Genomic DNA, 20,142 nt, shown 5'->3' with positions numbered 1-20,142 from the left:
TCTTCCCATGCTTCTTCGAAGAAGCATAAGAAACGGCACCTTCATGACTCTTGGAGCCAATCAAGATTGAGGTCTCCATCTCGTTGGGGCCATGCGACGTGGGAGGTGAGTCAGACGGTGACTCCTCAACCCCAGAGTCCTGAGGCTTCTCTGGTGCCGTCTCTCTTTAAGGTTGTGGCACCTCCAGACAGTCCTCGATTTTCACCTGCTGCTCAGGAGTCCGATGTTCAGCAAGCACAGGTGCAACAGGGAGACCAGCAGTATCCTGCCTTCCCAGTTCTGTGAGCGGATCCGGCGGGATTTTTGAATGCCATGTTCTCTATGTTCAATGCCATGGTCCCTCCTGGTCCCACGGGGCCATTTGCATTTTTGTTGGGCTCCCCTGCTCCGTACAAGGCGGTGCCGTTTATGCCATTCTATCCGGCTGAGGGTACCGGACCGGCGCTGATGACATCGCCTCGAGGTCCTGTGGATCCCATGACGTTGCCTTCTAAATCTATGGTGCCGATTTCATGATCCCGTCATCCGGCGCTGATGGTGGAGCCACAAGCATCTTTGGCACCATCAGGATCCGTGCTGGCGCCGGATCCGAGTGATGGATTCGAGTCAACCTTCCTCTCCTGTTCCACCTCAAGTGTTGAAGCCGGTGTCTTCTACGTCGGCAAATTCCATGTCAACGCCAAGGTTGGAGGCTCGACTGAGGTCACGCAGGAAGGCATTGCGTCTCTTAGAGGAGGAAGAGTATCAAAGGCAGTTGTTGGAGGAAGGAGAGATTGTTGAGCCCTTGGGAGAGTATCAAGGCTTGGAATCAGTCAGTGGGCTGGATACTTCCGCAGAGTGGGACTTGTCTTCACCGGGGGAATTTACGGAGGAGGCAGCTTCTTTTCACACAGTGATCAGGAAGGCAGTGAACTTTTTGGAACTTCAATTGTCTGCTGCAGAAGTTAAGACGAATATTTTAACAGAGGTCCTGCATCCTTCTTCGGCTTCTGCAGACCCTTTGCTTCCATTCAACGAGGCTGTTACAGAGCCCATATTAGAACTTTGGAGGAAGCCGGTATCGTCGCCTGCTGTGAATAGAGCTATGGCAAGGAGATACGGAGCAGCGCCGGGTGATCTGGGGTTTTTATCACGACATCCTACCCTGGAGAGTTTGGTGGTTCAGGCCTCTTGCTCTACACGGTCTGCTCCAGGCTACTTCCCTGTGATTCCATCAGACAGAGAATCCAAGCGGATGGAGCAATCCGCAAAGAAGACTTTCTCGTCAAGCAGCATGGCTCTCAAGGCTGCAAACACTACCTGTGTGCTGGGTAGATATGTCCACACCCTCATGGACTCCGCGAAGGCTATGGTTTCTGACCTGCCACAGGATGTACAGAGACAATTTGGGGAACTCCTGTCAGATGCGCAGGCTGCGGCGAAACTAATAATTCAGTTTGGCCTGGACTCTACGGACTCGGTGGCCAGGGCAATGGGTTAATCTATTGCTACCAGGAGGCACGCTTGGTTGAGGTCTTCTGGGTTTTCTTCAGATGTACAGACCACTTTGTTGGATTTACCTTCTGACGGAAAAAAACTGTTTTGAGATAAAGTGGACTCTGTCCTAGAGCGTATTAAAGATAGCCGGGCCACGGCGAAGTCTTTAGGATTGCCAGCCTTCTCTGCTACCCCTTTTAGGTCCTTTCGGAGGTTCAGGGGGTTTGGACGTGGGGCAGTTTATCGAGGGTGACCCAAGTCCTCAGTCCAGCAGCCTACCAGCCTCCCATATCAGTCCTTTAGAGGGCGAGGAGGGTTAGGACAAGAGGGGCCACCCAGCAGCACCCTATGTCATCCTCTTCCTCTGGAGGACAACAGCAAGGGAAGCAGCCCTAGTTTTCTCTCCTTTATCGACCATACTTCTCCTGTAGGGGGAAGATTACGTCTTGTTCTCCATGAGAGGGAGTTAATTACATCAGACTCATGGGCTCTAACTATTGTGAGAAAAGGATATGCTCTCCCTTTTTAGGAGTTTCCTCCTCCCATCCCTCCCGTCCCTCGGTTTGTTCAGAAGACCATCTCCTGTTACAGCAGGAGGTTCCTGCCCTATTGTCAAAAGGTGCGGTGGAGTTGTGTTCCGGAGCAGGAAAGGGGTCAGGGTTGTTATTCAAGATACTTCCTGTGAGAATTTTGAATTGATTCCTCAAACAGGAGAAATTCAAGATGCTGACTCTAGCGCAGGTACTTCTGGCGTTGAACAAAGAGGTTTGGATGGTGTCTATCGACTTGCAGGATGTATACTTTCATATCCCTATACTCCAGTCGCACAGGAAGTATCTCTGGTTTGTGGTGGGGTCGCAACACTACCAGTTTGCGGTCCTTCCGTTTGGTCTTACTTCAGCACCTCGAGTCTTCACAAAGGTGATGGCAGTGGTGGCAGCAAGTCTCAGAAGGAAGAGGATATTGGTATTCCCTTACCTGGACGATTGGTTGATCAAAGTCAGGTCTCCAGAACTTGTGTTGCGTCACTTGCAGATGACAACTCAGTTGTTGTTCAGGCTGGGTTTTTCGATAAATGTACCCAAATCTCACCTGGAGCCCTCTCAACGCCTCCTGTTCATAGGTGCAGTACTGGATACAACATTGAATCGGGCCTATCCTCCGCCTCAGCAGATCCAGGATATTCAGGCGTTGATTCCAATGTTTCAAAATGGAGAGGTGGTTCCAGTCCTCGAGGTCTTACGCCTGCTCGGTCTGTTCGCTTCTTGCATTCTGTTGGTCACTCATGCACGCTGGCACATGAAGGCTCTCCAATGGTGCCTCCGCAGGCAATGGTTTCAACACAAAGGGGATCTCGAGGAGTCAATAGCGATCTCCAGAGACGCTGCAGTGGATCTACGATGGTGGGCTGTGGACGGCAACCTTTCTCAAGGAAGGCCGTTTTCACTGAATCCTCCGGTGGCCACAGTCATGATGGATGCTTCCACTCTAGGGTGGGGGGCTCATCTGGGGGACCTGGAGATCAAGGGTCGTTGGTTTCCAGTGGAACAGACTTTTCATATCAATCTGTTGGAATTGTGGGCGATACGTCTGGCTCTCAAGGCCTTCCTCCTGTCCCTTTGCAGTCAGTCAGTTCAGGTCTTGACGGACAACACTACCGTGATGTGGTATATAAACAAGCAGGGAGGAGTAGGGTTGTATCTTCTCTGCAGAGAAGCTCTGCGTCTTTGGTCCTGAAGCTTCAGGACCACCGGATTTGCTTGATAGCGAATCATCTGTCCGGGGTGCTCAACGTGTGTGCGGACTCTCTGTCAGCATCTTTCGGCCGATCACGAGTGGCGCCTCCATCCGGATCTGGTCCCGTACATCTTTCAGATGTGGGGTTCTCCAGTGATAGATCTGTTTGCCACTCGGGAGAACGTGCACTGCCTGTCATTCTGCAGCCTCCAGTAACCGGTGCAAGGAGCTTTGGGGTGGCGCGTATTAGATCTCTTGGTACAACCAGTTGCTTTACGCTCTTTCCCCCCATACTCTTGATTCCTCGGGTTCTGAGGAAGATTTGCCAAGATCGGGCTCAGACTATTTTAATAGCCTCGGTTTGGCCAAGAAGGGTGTGGTACACGGACCTTCTCCAACTATCGCTGTGCCCTCCAAAGTCGCAGGGGCCTGGTTCTACATCCCCACCTCCAGAGCCAGAACCTTCATGCCTGGAGATTGAACAGGGCAACCTGAGTTCCTTTTCTCTCCCACCAGATGTAGTGGATGTTATTTTATCAGCCAGGCGACACTCCACTAAGTCAGTTTATGCCGGCAGGTGGGCAAAATTCGTGGTTTGGTGTGGAGAAAAGCAAATTGATTCTTTTAAGGCCCACCTTTCTGATATTTTATTATTTGCTTTGGACTTAGCAAAGAAGGGTTGTGCAGTGGCTACAGTTAAGGGTTATTTAGCTGCTCTGTCAGCCTTTCTTTGCCTCCCGGATCAGCCCTCATTGTTTAAATCACCTATTGTGGTTAGGTTTCTTAAGGGTTTACTTAATAAGTTTCCTCCGACTCCTTTTCATGTGCCTCAGTGGGACCTAAATCTTGTTTTAACCTTTTTAATGGGGTCACCATTTGAGCCTATGCACTCTTGCCCATTAAGGTTTTTAGTGCTTCAAACTGTTTTTCTTGTTGCCATAACCTTGGCTAGGCGGGTTAGTGAGCTTCAAGCTCTTTCTGTTAAACCCCCCTTTACCTTGTTTTTCCCCAGATAAAGTGGTGTTGAAAACCAGGGTGGCTTTCCTGCCAAAAGATGTAACCCCTTTTCATATAGGGCAGCTTATTACCCTTCCATCTTTCTACCCTCCTCCTCACCCCTCGAAGGAGGAAGAAAGTCTTCACCGCTTGGACCCTAAAAGGGCGCTTAGTTTTTACATTGAAAGGACGAAGGACTTTCGCCTGGAAGATCAGCTGTTCGTGGGGTATATTGGACAGAGGAAGGGCAGAGCAGTCCATAAAAGAACAATCTCCAGGTGGGTTATCCTTTGTATCAAGATCTGCTACTTGTTGGCGAAAAAGGTTCCCCCCTGAGGGTATCAGAGCCCATTCCACCAGGGCTAAGTCTGCTACTTCTGCCCTGGCAAGTGGGGTTCCGGTGGTGGATATTTGCAAGGCATCAACTTGGGCGTCCCTCCACACCTTCGCAAAGCATTATTGCTTGGACTCTGGGGTTCGGAGGGACAGCCATTTTGCACGATCTGTGTTGCAGGATTTCTTGGTGTAATCAGACAGGCACCCACCTCCGAGTGCGGTACTGCTTTGGGACTCTATTCATAAAGTGAGGAATCCACAGGTAGTTGTATCCATTAGAAGAACCAGTTACTTACCTCCGGTAATGCGTTTTCTGGTGGATACGATAGCTACCTGTGAATTCCTTACAGTCCCACCCGCCTCCCCGTTGCCTGTCTGATTGCACTAGGATATGGGGATGTATATATTGATATTTTTCCTGTATATATAAATGATGGGTTTGATTATGTTGCATCATGAAGGTTTTGTGAATATATGTATTTATTGGAGTTATTTGGGAGTCGGTTTTCATCTGTTCACCTCAAAGGCACGTAAAAAAGGGTGAAACTGACATCAGCACGCCGGCGAGGACCTCTTATTGGCAAGGCGACGGCAGACGGAGATGCGTGGAGCCATGCAATTGTCACGTCCTCGTCGACATGGAGAGCTGGGAAGAAGATTTTCCGTCTGATGCTGGCGCAAGGGTGAATTCATAAGGTGAGGAATCCACAGGTAGCTATTGTATCCACCAGAAAAAGCGTTACCGAAGGTAAGTAACTTGTTCTTTTCACATAATTATAGATCGGCTGCATTTGCCACATAATCCATCATCTGCAATATAGTCTGAGCTTGAAATTAAATTTTTTATTGTTCAAATCTGCAAACGGTTAAAAAGTTACTAGAAATGCATTGATGTGTTTCCGCGCAGTGGAAGGCCCTTTGTAAAACTGGACTGGTCACCTTTCTTTTGCTTATTGCTATATTTCAATGTTAAACTGGAACTAATGAAGTGCAACCAATGCCAGAGAGTATGACAAAGTTGAAAAATGAAGAAATAATGAAGTAATACTATTACAAAATGCGTTGCATTATGGCGCATAATTTGCCTTTTCTTGCCACACAATTTACTCAACCCTGTAGGAGGATTTGTCTCTCTCCTGCAGCATAATTCTATTGGCTCTGCATGTGAGGACAATTTTCTAAATATCATCACATTAGTTTTTATGTATAAATTTGTGGAGTAACAAACTGATAGTATGTAAAGTAAATATTTTTCATATAGTCATTCCCTACCCTAAAAGCCCACAGAAAGCACTCAAATGCAAGTGATTTGTTTAATGGCATTTTTTTACAAAATTGTATAATTATTAGTTTTACATGTATATTAACTAGACACAGCAACTCCACAGACAGCAGACGCATCAAATGACAAATTAGAAGTATTACTTCAGTCATGTGTCAGTTGGACAGCATGGACAGATTTCTCTACATTATTACCAATGCAGCATCAATAAGCATAAGTCACATCATTGAAAACATATGTATAATCAATATCTGTACAACCTAGGCAAGTGAATCCTCACATATGAAATATATTCTAATAAAGTTGCTGTGGTTCGTGTTTTACTTTGAAGCTGTATAAAATGCAAGCATTATAAAGGTGGGTAGACCATTTGTATACAAATTGTAGGCAGTAGCTGTCTGACTACATATTTGACTGCACTGTGTTGGTATTACCTCCTAGGACAGTAAAGGTGTTAGTCCAGAAACAGGTGCTGCACCTTAATTGCATGGGAGTCTGCAACAGAAGTATACTTTGCATATGTAATCTAGACAGACTGTCATGGAAGGTATTCATTTCATGGATATAAGAATACAGACTTTCCAATCAACATCGCCTTGCCTAGAATGCCTCCAGGCCTTTTTGATAATAACTTGAGCCTCAATGTATACAAACATTTCCAGCATGACATTCACAGCTAATGCCCAGGCATGGAGCCAGAGCATTAGCTGTGGCTGTCAAGTTTCTTTTCGTGTTTCAGTCACTCAAGCTATCATCCAAATATTTTTTTATGTTTTTAGCTTATGTCCTGCTACTGCTGGATAAAGACTTTGGGGGTCATTCTGACCTTGGCGGTCCATGACCGCCATGGCGAAGGGCGGCGGAAGCACCGCGAACAGGCTGGCGGTGCTTCCTTGGCGATTCTGACGGGGAGCCGGCGGTTTCCCGCCGGTTTCCCGCTGGCCCAGGGAATCCGCCATGGCGGCGCTGCTTGCAGCACCGCCATGGGGATTCCGACCGCCTTCCCGCCAGCCTGTTTCTGGATGGCGGGAACGGCTGCCGTGGGGCCCCCTAACAGGGCCCTACAAAGATTTTCACTGTCTACTTAGCAGACAGTGAAAATCACGACGGGTGCCACTGCACCCGTCGCACCCCTTCAACTCCGCCGGCTCCATTCCGAGCCGGCTTCATTGTTGAAGGGGCTGTCCCGCTGGGCCGGCCAGCGGTCTTCTGGCGGTCGCCCGCCGGCCCAGCGGGAAAGCCGGAATGGCCGCCGCGGTCTTTCGGCGGGAACCGCTTGGCGGGCGGCGACCGCCGACCGCCGCGGTCAGAATGACCGCCTTTGTGTTATTTCATCATTACTGGTAATTTATTGACAGACGACAGGATATAATAAATGTCAAGGCACACTCCATCCTTAGTCTTTTGGACATAACTGTATAAATATGCATTATAAAGTGGATCAACCGTTTGCATTGCCCCATTTATCAAAATCAATACAAATATTTGTGAGTGTAGTTGATCTTCATGGGAGAAAAGATAGTTACTTATTCTCCTATAGCTCCATAGGAATGTATTGGCTGGTGGGTGGCACAGTGGGCCCATGATTTGGTGGAAACGTTGCTTGGCTCAGGCTAAAGCCTTATGTACCTTGTAGGGGGATGTGGTGTGTTTGAAAAACAAATACATATAGTGAGGCAATGTGTTTTTCCTATAAGAGAACCACAATTACTTATTCAGATTTAACTTCATAAGAATGCCTTTAGGTGAGGGTAACTATTTTGGTACCACCTGCTGTGACAAATTTTGCTTGGCTCAGGCAATTTGCATGCAGGTAGTGTAGAGGGGAGCCCCTTTAATTAGAATCAATATGAACATTGGTGAGTCAAGTTGATATTCGTGGGAGAAAGTATGTTTTTTTTATTCGCCTAGAGTTGTGTTGGTTGGCGGGTGGCACAGTGGGACCATGTTTTGGTGGAAGCATTGCTTGACTCAGGCTAAATACTTATGGATCGTATACGGGGATGTAGTGTGTTTAAAAAAACATCATACATATTTGTGAGCCAATGTGTTTTTCATATAGGAGAACCACAATTACTTATTCGGATGTAACTCTGTAGGTATTGATTGCGGTGAGGGCAAACAATTTGTTGCCACCTGTTTGACATATGTAGCTTGGCTCAGGCAATATACATACAGATAGTTTATAGGGATACTCTCTTTATTAGAATCAATATTAGACTTGGTGAGCCAAGTTGATCTTGATGGGAGAACAGCTGGTTACTTATTCTTCTATAACTCTGTATGAATGCATTGGCTTGAGGGTGGCACAGGGGGCACAGGTGTAACAATTGCTTGGCTCAGGCTAAATACTTGTGGACCTTGTAGGGTGGGATGTGGTGTGTTTGAAAAACAAAGTGCATATTTGTGAGCCAGTGTGAATTTCCTATAAGAGAACTGCAATTACCTGTTCAGACATAACTCCATAGAAATGCATTGAGGTGAAGGCACTCCGTTTGGTGACAAAGTTTGCTCGACTCAGACAATTAACATAGGAGTACTACAGATGGATGCTCCCTTTATTAGAATCGGTAGAAAAATTGCTGAGCCAAGGTGATCTTGAAGGTAGAAAGAATGGTTACTTATTTGTCTATAACTCCATAGTAATGCATTGGTTTGAGGGTCGCACAGTGGGCACGGGAGGAAACATTGCTTGGCGCAGGCCATTATGGATGTTGTAGGAGGATGTGGTGTGTTTGGAAATCAAAATATTATATATATAAATAAATATATATATTTGAGAGCCAATGTGTTTTTCATAAAGGAGAACCAGAATTATTTATTCAGACAAAGCTCCATAAGAATTGATTGCAGTGAGGGCAACCAGTTTGATGCTTCCTGTTGTGGCAAAAATGTTTTGGCTCAGACAATTTACATAGAGGTAATGTAGAAGGGCGCTCTCTTTATTAGAATCAATATGAAAATTGGTGAGCCAAGTTAATCTTGATGGGAGAAAGGCTGGTTACGTACTCATCTATAACTCCATTGGATTGCATTGGCTTGAGGGTGGCACTGTGGGCCCATGTTTTGGTGAAAAATTTGCTTGGCTCAGATTAAATCCTTTTGGACCTTCTAGGGGGATGTGGTGTGTTTGAAAAACAAAATACATATTTGTGAGCCAATGTGTTTTTCCTATAGGAGAACCACAACTGCTAATTTGGATGTAACTCCATAGGATTGGATAGAGGCTGGGGCAACCAATTTGGTGCCATCTGTTGTGACAAATTTTGCTTGGCCCAGGCAATTTACATATAGGTAGGGTAGACTGGTGCTCCCTTTGTTAGAATCAAGATAACAATTGGTGGGCCAAGTTGATCTTGATTGGAGAAAGAATGGTTACTTTTTTGTCATTAACTCTATAGGAATGCATTGTTTTCAGTGGCGTAACAAAGGTCCCTGCAGCCCTTACTGTGCAGGGGCCCGAGCTCCAGAGGGGCCCTCAGCTCGGTACCCTGGCATGAAAGCTCCTGAGTGAGTTTGAAGGGGAGGGCCCTTCATGTACAGGGGACCCCCCTCAAGTTTCATTACACCACTGATTGGTTTGAGGGTCACTCAGTGGGAACGGGTGGAAACATTGCTTGGCTCAGAATAATTGCTTATTGTAGTTGTAGGGGGGGTGTGGTGTGTTTTTCGTATTGGAGATCCAAAATTACATTATCGATATAACTCCTTAGGAAAGGATTACAGTCAGAGCAACCAGTTTGGTGCCACCTATTGGCTGTTGGGTGGCACATTGGGCCCATGTTTTGGTAGAAGTGTCGCTTGGCTCAGGCTAAATCCTTAAATATCTTGTAGGAGAATTTGATGTGTTTGAAAAACAAAATACTTATTTGTGAACCAATGTGTATTTTGTGAAAGAGTACTACAATTACTTAATCAGATGTAACTCTATAGGAATGGGGACGCAGAGGATCTTTGACTCGGGCAGGATGACTTCACATCCAGGGACAATCTGTGGCAGGAGGCTGCTTCCTGCACTTTATCGCGCCAGGAGGCGCATAAAGCTATTCTTGCACCCCCACTGTGTGGATGCAGAGGATCTTTGCCTGGGGTCAAGACTGACTTCACATCCCTGGAGCATCTGCGGCATGAGGCCGCTTTGTGCACTTTTTTGTGCCAGGAGGCGCATAAAGCTATTATTGCGCATCGCAGGGAATCTGCCCAGGAGCAGGATGTAGTTCACATCCCCGGAGCATCTGCGGCAGGAGGCAGTTTCCTGTATTTGTTTCGCCATAGGAGGCACATAAAGCTATTTGCGGGCCCCCGCTGTGCACCACACGCATCTGTCTTCACCCATCATGCCCAGAGGAGGCCGGGCTGGACCACTCCCTTAATATCTGCAGCTGTTCAGGAGTTTGCAGTAAGTGACTCTTCTATTGGTATTTTAACTTCTGCTGAGTTGAGGAGCTTAGTACTTGCTACTTAATTTTGGAGCTTGTTGTTTAGAATGGGCAAGCACAAACAACCTCCAGTAGCTGATAAGTCAACTAAGAACAACACCTTAGATGGTTTTCTACAGAAGGCAGTGGATGTACTTGAAAGGGAGATTGAATCTGCAGAAAGGCATCTTCCTTCCATGGTTTCTGCTTTGGCTCCTGCAGGCTCTTCACGCCCTTGACAAACAAATTTGAATTTGAGCGGCTGGGATGCCACTCAGGGAAATTGTCTGCAGGGGATGGCTGCCTCTGTCCTAGTTGCACCTTTGACCAAAACTTCAATAGAAGAGGCTTATTTAGCAGTCCACTAGTCCTATAATGCGGACACGAGAGAGAAGAGAAAACAAGTTGATAAACCTACAAAGAGTAAATGCTCTCATAATGTAACAGCTAAACGACAGAGAAAATTGATATAAGGGATGCTGAGGTGTTATTTGAGGGCATTGTGGAATCTGACTGAGAAGTTTCTGGAGGAGATTGCAACTAGTTGTAAACCATTTAACCGCTATAGAGGAGACTCTGGGTAACCTTGCTAAAATGTTTACTAATGAACCTCTGTCTAAGCCCTTATCTCTTCTGTTGCCTACCCTGCTTAGGCCTGCTCCAACATTGACACCTTCTAGAATCCCCCCTCCCCTAAATGGACATTTGGTTCGTCTGATGATCAGCAAAGATGATGATGTTTTTGTTCTGGACACTGCTGCTGAGGCTAATATAACTTCAGCTGCCATGTTAAACCTAGCAGCAGACGGTCCGTTCTTTTCGATCCAAGTCCAGTGGCGGTGGGGGGGGGGAGTGATAGTGGAAGTATGGGTGGTACCAATTCTAAGGAAATAGGGCTAAGTGCATTTAACCCTTTTAGTGGCAGTGGTAGTAAACGTTCCTAGTTTGCATTTGAACAGTACAGAATCTTTTGTGGAGCAAAAAAATAAGGTTTTACACTAGTTGCATTCCAGTGGTAACTTCCCCTGCTCTCTAGCATCTGCAATACTAATGGTGAGGAGGGTGGCATGGGTGGGCATACTGCCCAAACAATGTGAGGAGGATTGTATTATTGTAAACTTTAATTCACCATTAACTGTTAATCAGGTTTTTTTGAACTACCAAAGGGCAGGCTTAAAGCCTAGGGGCCCATTTTTGCAAACACTTGTGGCATTTTATCCCAGCCCAGGCTTTGTTCACCCAGCTGAGGTACAGCAAGGAACTTGAGAATTTACCATATCCAGAGGTTATAGACATGCACCAGTCTTCTACAGACACAGCCGAAAGAGGGATTTTTCTTCACTGTCTGAGGTGGATTGACATCTAGGATTGGAGGTTCAAGAGCAACATGGATCATGCTTGTGTAATTCACTTCCTTATATTAATGAGAGGATGTGTTTGGGGTTATCCCAATCAGGTATTGGTAGCCCTTTTGATGAGATCCAAGCACTCCTCTCGTTACCCCTAAACCAATCCCTCACGGGGGAAATCCAGGCTTAAATTCAATAATTAATCCTCGGTCACAACAACTGGGCACTTTTGATGACTTGGTAAGGATCTTCAGTTGAAACATGCCAGGAATTAGGTTGAAGCTTACCAATCCGGACTAGGGGGATTTTGTTTAAAAATACAAACCTGTACCGTTTAAGAAACCTGGGCTTTGGAGCCCAAGTATAGATCAGGTTTAAAAGTTTCTGGATTTCTGCTTGTGGGTCAATAGCAGAGAGGGCTTTTGCTAATTTGGTTCAGTTGCAATCTTAAGTGTAGTATGAGGGAGTTGGGTTTGGGTTCCGCTGATATGCAGGGCCCTGTCCTTTCAACTAATAAAGAGATCCTTCTCCTGCTGATTAATTTGAATAATAGAAGTGTATGGAAGAGTAGTGAATCCGAAACTCTTCATAAGCTAGACAATCTCCTTGTAGGGTTCGAGGGAGTTTATTGTGTTTTAATAGCAGGGTATTTTAACATCACTTTTGAGCCGTATTCAGTGGCCCAGGAGCTCTCTTGGGAAGAGGACAGATTGTGGGACATACCCGAACTGACAGTCCCTAGTAGGTGCAGGCCAACTAGAGTAGCGCACAGGCCGTGGACATCACACTGTCTCATGGGCTCTGGGCATGTAATGGCCGCTGGCACTCGGATGCCCAACTGGCCCCCACATTTAGACGCGAGTTGTATGATAGCCGTATAGATTATATACTTCTAGATGTCTGATTGTGGATGTAACTCTATAGGAGTGCATTGAGGTGAGAGCAAACAGTTTGTAGGCCACCTGTTGTGACAAATGTTGCCCGGCTCAGGCAGTTTACATAGAGATAGTGTAGAGGGTGCTCTCTTTGTCAGGCTCAAGATGAAAATTGATGAGCCAAGTTGATCTTCAAGGGAGAAAGAATAGTTACTTATCCATATATGACTCCATAGGAATGCATTGGTGTGAGGGTGACTCAGTGGGCACAGGTGGAAACATTGCTTGCCTTAAAATAAATCCTTATGGAGCTTGTAGGGGGATGAGGTGTGTTTAAAACATCATACATGTTTGTGAGTCAATAAGTTTTTTCTATTAGAGAACCACAATTACTTATTCAAAAGTAACTCCATAGGAATGGATAAAGGCCAGGGCAGCCAGTTTGGTGCCACCAGTTGTGACAAATTTTGCTCAGCTCAGTCAATTTACATTCAAGTACTATAGACAGATGCTCCCTATAGTATAAAGGGATGACCCCTATATGAGAATCAATATGAAAATTGATGAACCAGGGCGATCTTGATGTGAGATAGTATGGTTATTTACTTGTGTATAACACCATATGAATCCATTGGTTTGAGTGTTGCACAGTGGGCCCCAGAAGGAAACATTGCTTGGCTCAGGTTAAATGCTTATGGCGCTTGAAAGGGGGTGTGGTGTATTTGAAAAGCATCATACATATTTGTGAGCCAATGTGTTTTTTTGTGTAAGAGTACTGTACTTATTCAGATGTAATTCTATAGGGATGGATTGAGGTGAAGGCAAGTGGTTTGGTGCTACCTGTTGTGGCAAATTTTGCTTGGCTCAGGCAACTTACATGCAGGTAGTGTAGAGGGTAGCTCCTTTTATTACGATTTATATTAAAATTGGTGAGCCAAGTTGATTTTCAGGGGGGAAAGGATGGTTTCTTAATCGCCTATTGCTCCATTGGAATGTATTGTCTGGTGGGTGGCCCATGTTTTGGTGGAAGCGTTGCTCGGCTCAGGCTAAATCCTTATAGTCCTTGTAGTAGGATATGGTGTGTGTGAAAAACAAAATACATATTTGGGAGCCAATGTGTTTTTCTTATCAGAGGTCCACAAATGCTTATTTGGATGTAACTCCATTAGATTGGATAGAGGCTAGGGCAACCAGTTTGGTGCCATCTGTTGTGACAAATTTTGCTTGACTACATATTTGTGAGCCAGTGTGTTGTTCCTATAATATAACCACAATTACTTATTCAGACGTAACTACATAGGAATGCATTGAGATGAGAAAGTCGTATGGTGCCACCTGTTGTGAAAAATTTGCTCTAGTCAGGCAGTTTACATATAGATAGTATTGAGGGGTTCTCTCTTTGTTAAGATGAAGATGAAAACTTGTGAGCCAAGTTGATCTCGATGGGAGAAAGGGTGATTACTAATACGTCTATAACTCCATAGGAATGTATTGACTGTTGAGTGGCACAGTGGGTACGTGTTATTTTGGAAATGTTGCTTGGCTCAGGCTAAACCTTTTGAACCTCGTAGGATGATGTTTTGTGTTTGAAATACAAAATACATACTTGTGAGCCAATGTGTTTTTCATGTAAGAGAACCACAATTACTTATTTGGCTATAACTCCATAGGAACTGATCGCGCTGGGGGCAACCAGTTTGGTGCTACCTGTTGTGACAAATATAACTCCTTAGGAATGCATTGGCTTCAAAGTGACCCAGTGGAAACATTGCTTGACTCGGTGTAAGTCCTTATGGAGCTTGTAGGGTGATGTAGTGTGCTTAACATATTTGTGAACCAATGTGAACTTCCTATAGGAAAAATATGATCACTTATTCGGAGATAACTGCTTAGGGATGCCCTGAGGTCAGGGAAACCCATATGGTGCCACAGATTTTGATCAGCCCAGACAACTTACACACAGATATTGTAAAGGGGTGCTCCATTTTTTAAGATCTATATGAATTTTGAGGGTGATAAAGTAGTCCCATGATTGGTGGAAAGGTTGCTTGTGTCAGAATAAATCCTAATAGACGTAATAGTGGTATGTATTGTGAATGAAAAAATAACATAATCGCATGGCAATACAGAGTCCAATAAATGGAGTTAGCTTAAATATTTGAGTTTGTATTTTATATAAAAAAAATGTTGCCTACAGATAAAATGCTGGCCGAAGAAGATGCTAACTTCTACCAGTGAATAAGAAGCTGGCTGAATAAGAACCTGACTTCAGCCTGCAAATAGGGTGCTGGGTGAATAAGAAGCTAACTTTAGCCTCATTAGTAGCCTACTGCCAGCACTTTCCATGCTTACCTGTACCCCTCACACCACTGGTAAAGGAGACAAGGCACTTTTAGTCTTTTTTCAGTGACACCAGACCACTCCGCTCCCTTCAAGAGAGCTTCTTTGTCGATGGCTGCCCTCTTAACTGTGTTTGGAATTCTTTTGGTTAACATTAAGACCTGTAACGTGCAGAATTTAGGTTTGCATTGGGCTATTTTGTGCTTAACACTGACGAATTTCATAACTATTATTTGTTTCATGATGTATGATTATGACTCTTTCCCTTTACAGATGCTGAAATGTGAAATCCAGGAAGAGATGTTGAAAACAACATCCAGACCCACTCCATTAGACTTGTTCCGCACTCCAGCAATGTGTAAAATCACTTGCTGCCTATCTCTAGTGTGGTGAGTTCCATAAATCACTGACCTTGTTAGATTACGGTAATGGTGAGTGGGGTCTTAATATATGACAGTGACACAGCAATTTTTTTGTGTTGTCTTTGGTCAGATGTATTTACATCCATCTTGAGCAATCTTCTTTCTGACATTTCTGCATATTTCTCTTCACAACCGTGGTTCTTGTGAGTGACTATCTTTGCAAGTGTTAATCTGTACAAAGACGGCAATGTGTGTCAAGGGCATGAGTCCATTCTGTGCTGTTAATGCTGTGAGTGTTAATGCAAGTACATGTTGCTACAGTACCAATGACATTCCTATAGCTGTTCGACTCTTTTGGACACCGCAGTGAGTCTCTTTTCACTAGGGGTGGGCATAACCTGTGTAATTATATGTAACATAATTACCTAAATATTTTGCAAGATTACTCAAGAACAGTAATTCTGCATTTATCCCTATTTTCTTAGCACAAAAATGTCCCCTCATGTCCAAAATTGACGCAAGAATATATTTTATGCGTTAAGAAAAAGTCCTAAATGCAACAGAACAGAAACAGCAGCACAAGTAGGCGCTCAACGTGATCTCACTATAGGATTCTTTCCACCCAAATTTCTCTTTATGCAAGCAAGCGTAACCACATTTTTATCTGTAATTCCATGTCAAAGAGTAATGCTGATTTACCTAATTTTTTTTCTTTACTCCAGCGTAAATGAAATTCCCCCCAGGCTTACTTTTTACCATGTGTCTCTATCTTGACATAATTTCCAGATTTATCTTCAGGATGTTAATGGACATCAATTATTTTGTAATCCATCTTCATTTTGGATTACCAGAATATTTAAATACGAAGGTGAATAGCAGGGACAAATGTTATTAGACCCTCGCTAAATCACAGGCCTTACAACAGCTTATGTGGGAGTATCTAGAACACACCGTTGGTGACACGAGGAGATGAGGGGCCAATAGATGGATAACATATACACAAACACATTGGGAGCTTAATACAGCTGCACCTCTTCCCAAAATTGAAGCAGAATGAACAAATGCCTCCTGAAAGTGGGTTAAAGGTTGCTTGAACATTTGAAATGGGTTAGCATTGCCGCTTACTTCAGCAGCAGTAGAATTATAGCAGTCTCAACTGCTTAAAGATACAGTTTTGTCCTTTTGGATATCTAATAAAAAACTGTACCAAACCAGCTTAGTCAGAGACACTTATAAATGTGGCCTTTAAGCACTCACATTACTCATATCAGCCTTATCACTTTGTTTTCTTCTTAATGAAAACCTCAGAAATCTAGACCCTAACACACCCACTCCCTCAACATTATCAAAACAGCTGCCAAAGTTTTGGCCAAACACTTTTTAGACTATATATGCGCTCACGTCACTGGTCTTCCTCAAATCCATCTTATCTCATTGAGAGCATTTTTCTCTGTGGCAGCTCATTTTCTGACCAATACAGAACATTTTTACCATAACTTCTACACCTCCTCACTCAAATATTTGGCATCAGCAATTCGGGCCTGATGCCTATTCAGAAGAGTCTACCTCGTGCAAAGCTCTCTACCTTACCGATCCAAAATACATCACAACAAAACTCACAGGTGTCTTTTGGTTATTCAGAAGCAAAACCATGCTCCTGCTCAACACAGGTCTACAAAAAAAAAAAAAAAAACCCTATTCAAAACCATTTGCACCAGGAATTTGGACACTCAGACCACATTTGGAAAACCCCTCTTTTTTACAGTTTCAGGGAAAAAAACTTCACACAAAAGCATGTTAAATAATGAATCTGACTAAGGGCCTCATTACAACCCTGGTGGTCCAAGACCCTGGGGACCCTGGGGATTATGACTCCCCTTCCCGCCAGCCTGTCCATGTCGGTAGAGACCGCCATGGAAAGGCTGGCGGGAAGGGGAGTGGCGGGGCCCCTGGGGGCCCCTGCACTGCCCATGCACTTGGTATGGGCAGTGCAGGGGCCCCCAGGCACAGCCCCATCCTGCTTTTCACTGTCAGCACAGCAGACAGTGAAAAGCATGACTGGTGCAGCTGCACCCATCACACGGCTGCAACACCGCCGGCTCCATTAGGAGCCTGCTCCAATGTTACGGCGACATCCCCGCTGGGCTGGCGGGATTGCGGCCGCTTGGCGGTCCAACCTTGGCTGTAATGAGGGCCAAAGTGACATCTAAACTAGATGCTGCTTTTGTTTTGTGTGTTGGATACTTTTATAAATCCATGTATTCTTGCAATTTATTCCTATTTCATTTTTACTCACAAAAGATATATATTTTTCAATAAAAAAGTGACAAGAAAATACAACCCATCATATGCATTTCAATTCATAACACAGATAAATGAAAGATAAAAACAATGTCATGAAATCAGCAAATTTAAGAAAAATAAAGAAAGTAGCATAAATCACAAGTTATACAACAACATCATTCGCAATCTCTTAAGCACACCTGATAGATAGATCATAGCTTTATTCAGCTTGTAAAACTGTAAAAGAATGCACAGCATGATATCCAGCAATATGTTCTCATTATGACATAGCAGTTAATCCCAAGGCTTGGCAGTAAATACTTAATAAAACATAAAAAGGGCATAAATAATTAAGACAATAATAAATATTCCACACAGAAGATTGGGTCATTTTTGACTCCTGCATTAGGATATTTCCACACCATATTCCTCAATCTAACTGCAGCCGATATGAATGAAACATAGATTGATCTGACCTAGAATCACAAGAGCATGGCTCAAAGCCTGATTCCCTATATGTGTCTCTGGGATAAGAAACTAGGAGATGAGCTATATTAAATCTAAACCTAAGTAGGTAAAATCTCTGATGGTGGTGGGGTAGAGAATAAAGGTAGGGCTCTACATGGTCTGTGGTTCAAAAACAATTGACGGACATCCACACTCTTTTTACTGAGCTTTTGAAGTTTCCTTGTCTGTCCCTACTTGATGAGAAATTCAGCTTTCAAATGTTTCTAGGTAAGGCGATGATATCACGTGGATTGTAAAACATTCAGGATTCCCAAACATGATAAGTTGTTCTTTGATATACCTTAACCACGATACACAATGAGTACAGTCAAGCCGTAAGCAATCAGTGATTATGTCCTGGTTCAGGAAAGTTTCGTGCTTGAACCAAACAGGGTGCCACAACATAAGTGATGCTAACTTAACACAGTCCTCTATATACCATAGGCCCAGCTCTGCATTGCAGGCATAGGTCGGTACATTATTAGGAGTGGATAATAACCTCCTCAAGAACGCATTCTCACTGGTGTGCAAGAGCAAAGTATTGGTGGATCCCTATATTCCTGCACCATATGTTAGAACAGAAAAACATCGTGCCTTATAAATGTTAACCGTTATGCCCAGGGGCTAACTTCCCCATGAACCAAAGGGTTGCCTCTGTTGGTTTCCTAACCTTAATAAGATGAACGAACCCATGTACATTCACTGTCAAAAGGTACCCCCTAATATGTAAACTCAGAACAGTGGGATTTCAGGATGTTAGAGGTGGGCCAACAGACCATGGTATGTGACTTCGCAATGTTGGTCGCTATGCCTAGGTCACTCATAAGCAAAACAAATTTGTTCAGCAGTCACTGGAGACTCACACCAGTTCTCGAGACTAAGCACAATCATCCACATATAACAATGCAGGAATTATTCTAGGTCCTATCCTGGACGCATCTGCCTCCACAAGTGGAAAACTTGATTCAAAATCATTAATGTATAAAGATAAAAGAAAGGGAGCCTGCACACATCTCTGTCTCACCCTACATTTAATCCTTATTGGGTGAATGTATTCGCCATTGGGCCCATACCTAATACTCTCCATCACATCTTCATGTAGTTTGGCTAGGAAATGACCCAGTGGGGCCTCCATTCCCTTAACCAACATTTTCCCCTCAAAGCGTACCTATGTTAAAACAGTCAAAAGCTGAGATAATGTCCATGAATGCTAAGTATAACCAACGTATATTTACTAATGATTAAGTGCAAGTTCAGACATTGAACAACAGTCCCAGGGCCCTTCCTGAAATCATACTGAACTGTTTAGAAAATACCTTTTTTCAGCAACCCAGGCCTCCAACCGGTCCAACAGGATCCTACCAAGTATTTTAGCTGTTGAATTGATTAAGGAGAGAGGTCAATAGCAGTGGGGGTACGCTCTATCAGAAACGGGGGTCGACTCTGTCACCCTTCCTATAGATCATGACAATAAAAGAGTTGGACCATGTCTTAGGTGGGCCTGCAATAACTGCACTCCTTAGTACATTAAGGTCTGACCTCCCCGAGGGTGATTGGTGCCTACTCCAAGGTACCCAATTGATAGTTACACACTGTAAAATGAAAATATTTGACTGGAGCAGTACTGTTATCATATACCTTGGTGAAGTGCTCCACCCACTTATATTGTGGGATAGTAACATCCAGAGTGGTGATATGACTATCTTAAAAAACAAGGGGGCATTTACCATTTTTCAAACAAGGCGGATGTCGTTCTTTGTACTGCCCACACGGAGATGTTCCCAAGCATCCTGCCTTATACCTAGCTTCCTTTTAGTAATAGTCTGTTTATAGTCTGTTTATAGTTACATCTACATAACTTTACTTCCCCTGCATCCCTGGGTACCCCCTTAAGGTCATGAGTAAGATTTCTATATGCCTGAGAGCAGGTGCCATCAAACCACTTCTGGGTGGAAAGCTCCCTATGGATTTTCACAAGCATTACCTGTTCAGTTACAGTAGTAAAAATCTCATGATATTCCCTCAGGATAAAAGAGGGGTCCATTTCAACTTCCAGGCACCATCAACTGTTTACCTTTTTTAGCTATAAGTTCAGCTTGCAGGTGCTTGGAATCCACTGTTCACTTGCAGAGGATGCCCTTATTGTGATTGGCCTCACTTGATAGAATGAATTGCGCAGCT

The 20,142-nt window shown here is 44.2% G+C and overlaps 1 protein-coding gene across 1 annotated transcript in view; it reads left to right on the top strand.

Annotated features, from left to right (window-relative positions):
• Positions 1–15,052: 15,052 nt before the first annotated feature.
• Positions 15,053–20,142, top strand: part of LOC138259732 (solute carrier family 22 member 6-like) — a 457,910-nt gene continuing 452,820 nt past the window's right edge. The window contains exon 1 of the mRNA XM_069207625.1: positions 15,053–15,198. Coding sequence (XP_069063726.1) covers positions 15,053–15,198 — 146 coding nt within the window. The remainder of the gene's footprint in view (positions 15,199–20,142) is intronic.

The sequence above is a fragment of the Pleurodeles waltl genome, chromosome 9 (genome assembly GCF_031143425.1).
Source record: "Pleurodeles waltl isolate 20211129_DDA chromosome 9, aPleWal1.hap1.20221129, whole genome shotgun sequence".
NCBI classification, from domain to species: Eukaryota; Metazoa; Chordata; class Amphibia; order Caudata; family Salamandridae; genus Pleurodeles; species Pleurodeles waltl.
Note: the sequence above shows the minus strand (reverse complement) of the source record. Positions and strands in the feature narration are given on the sequence as shown.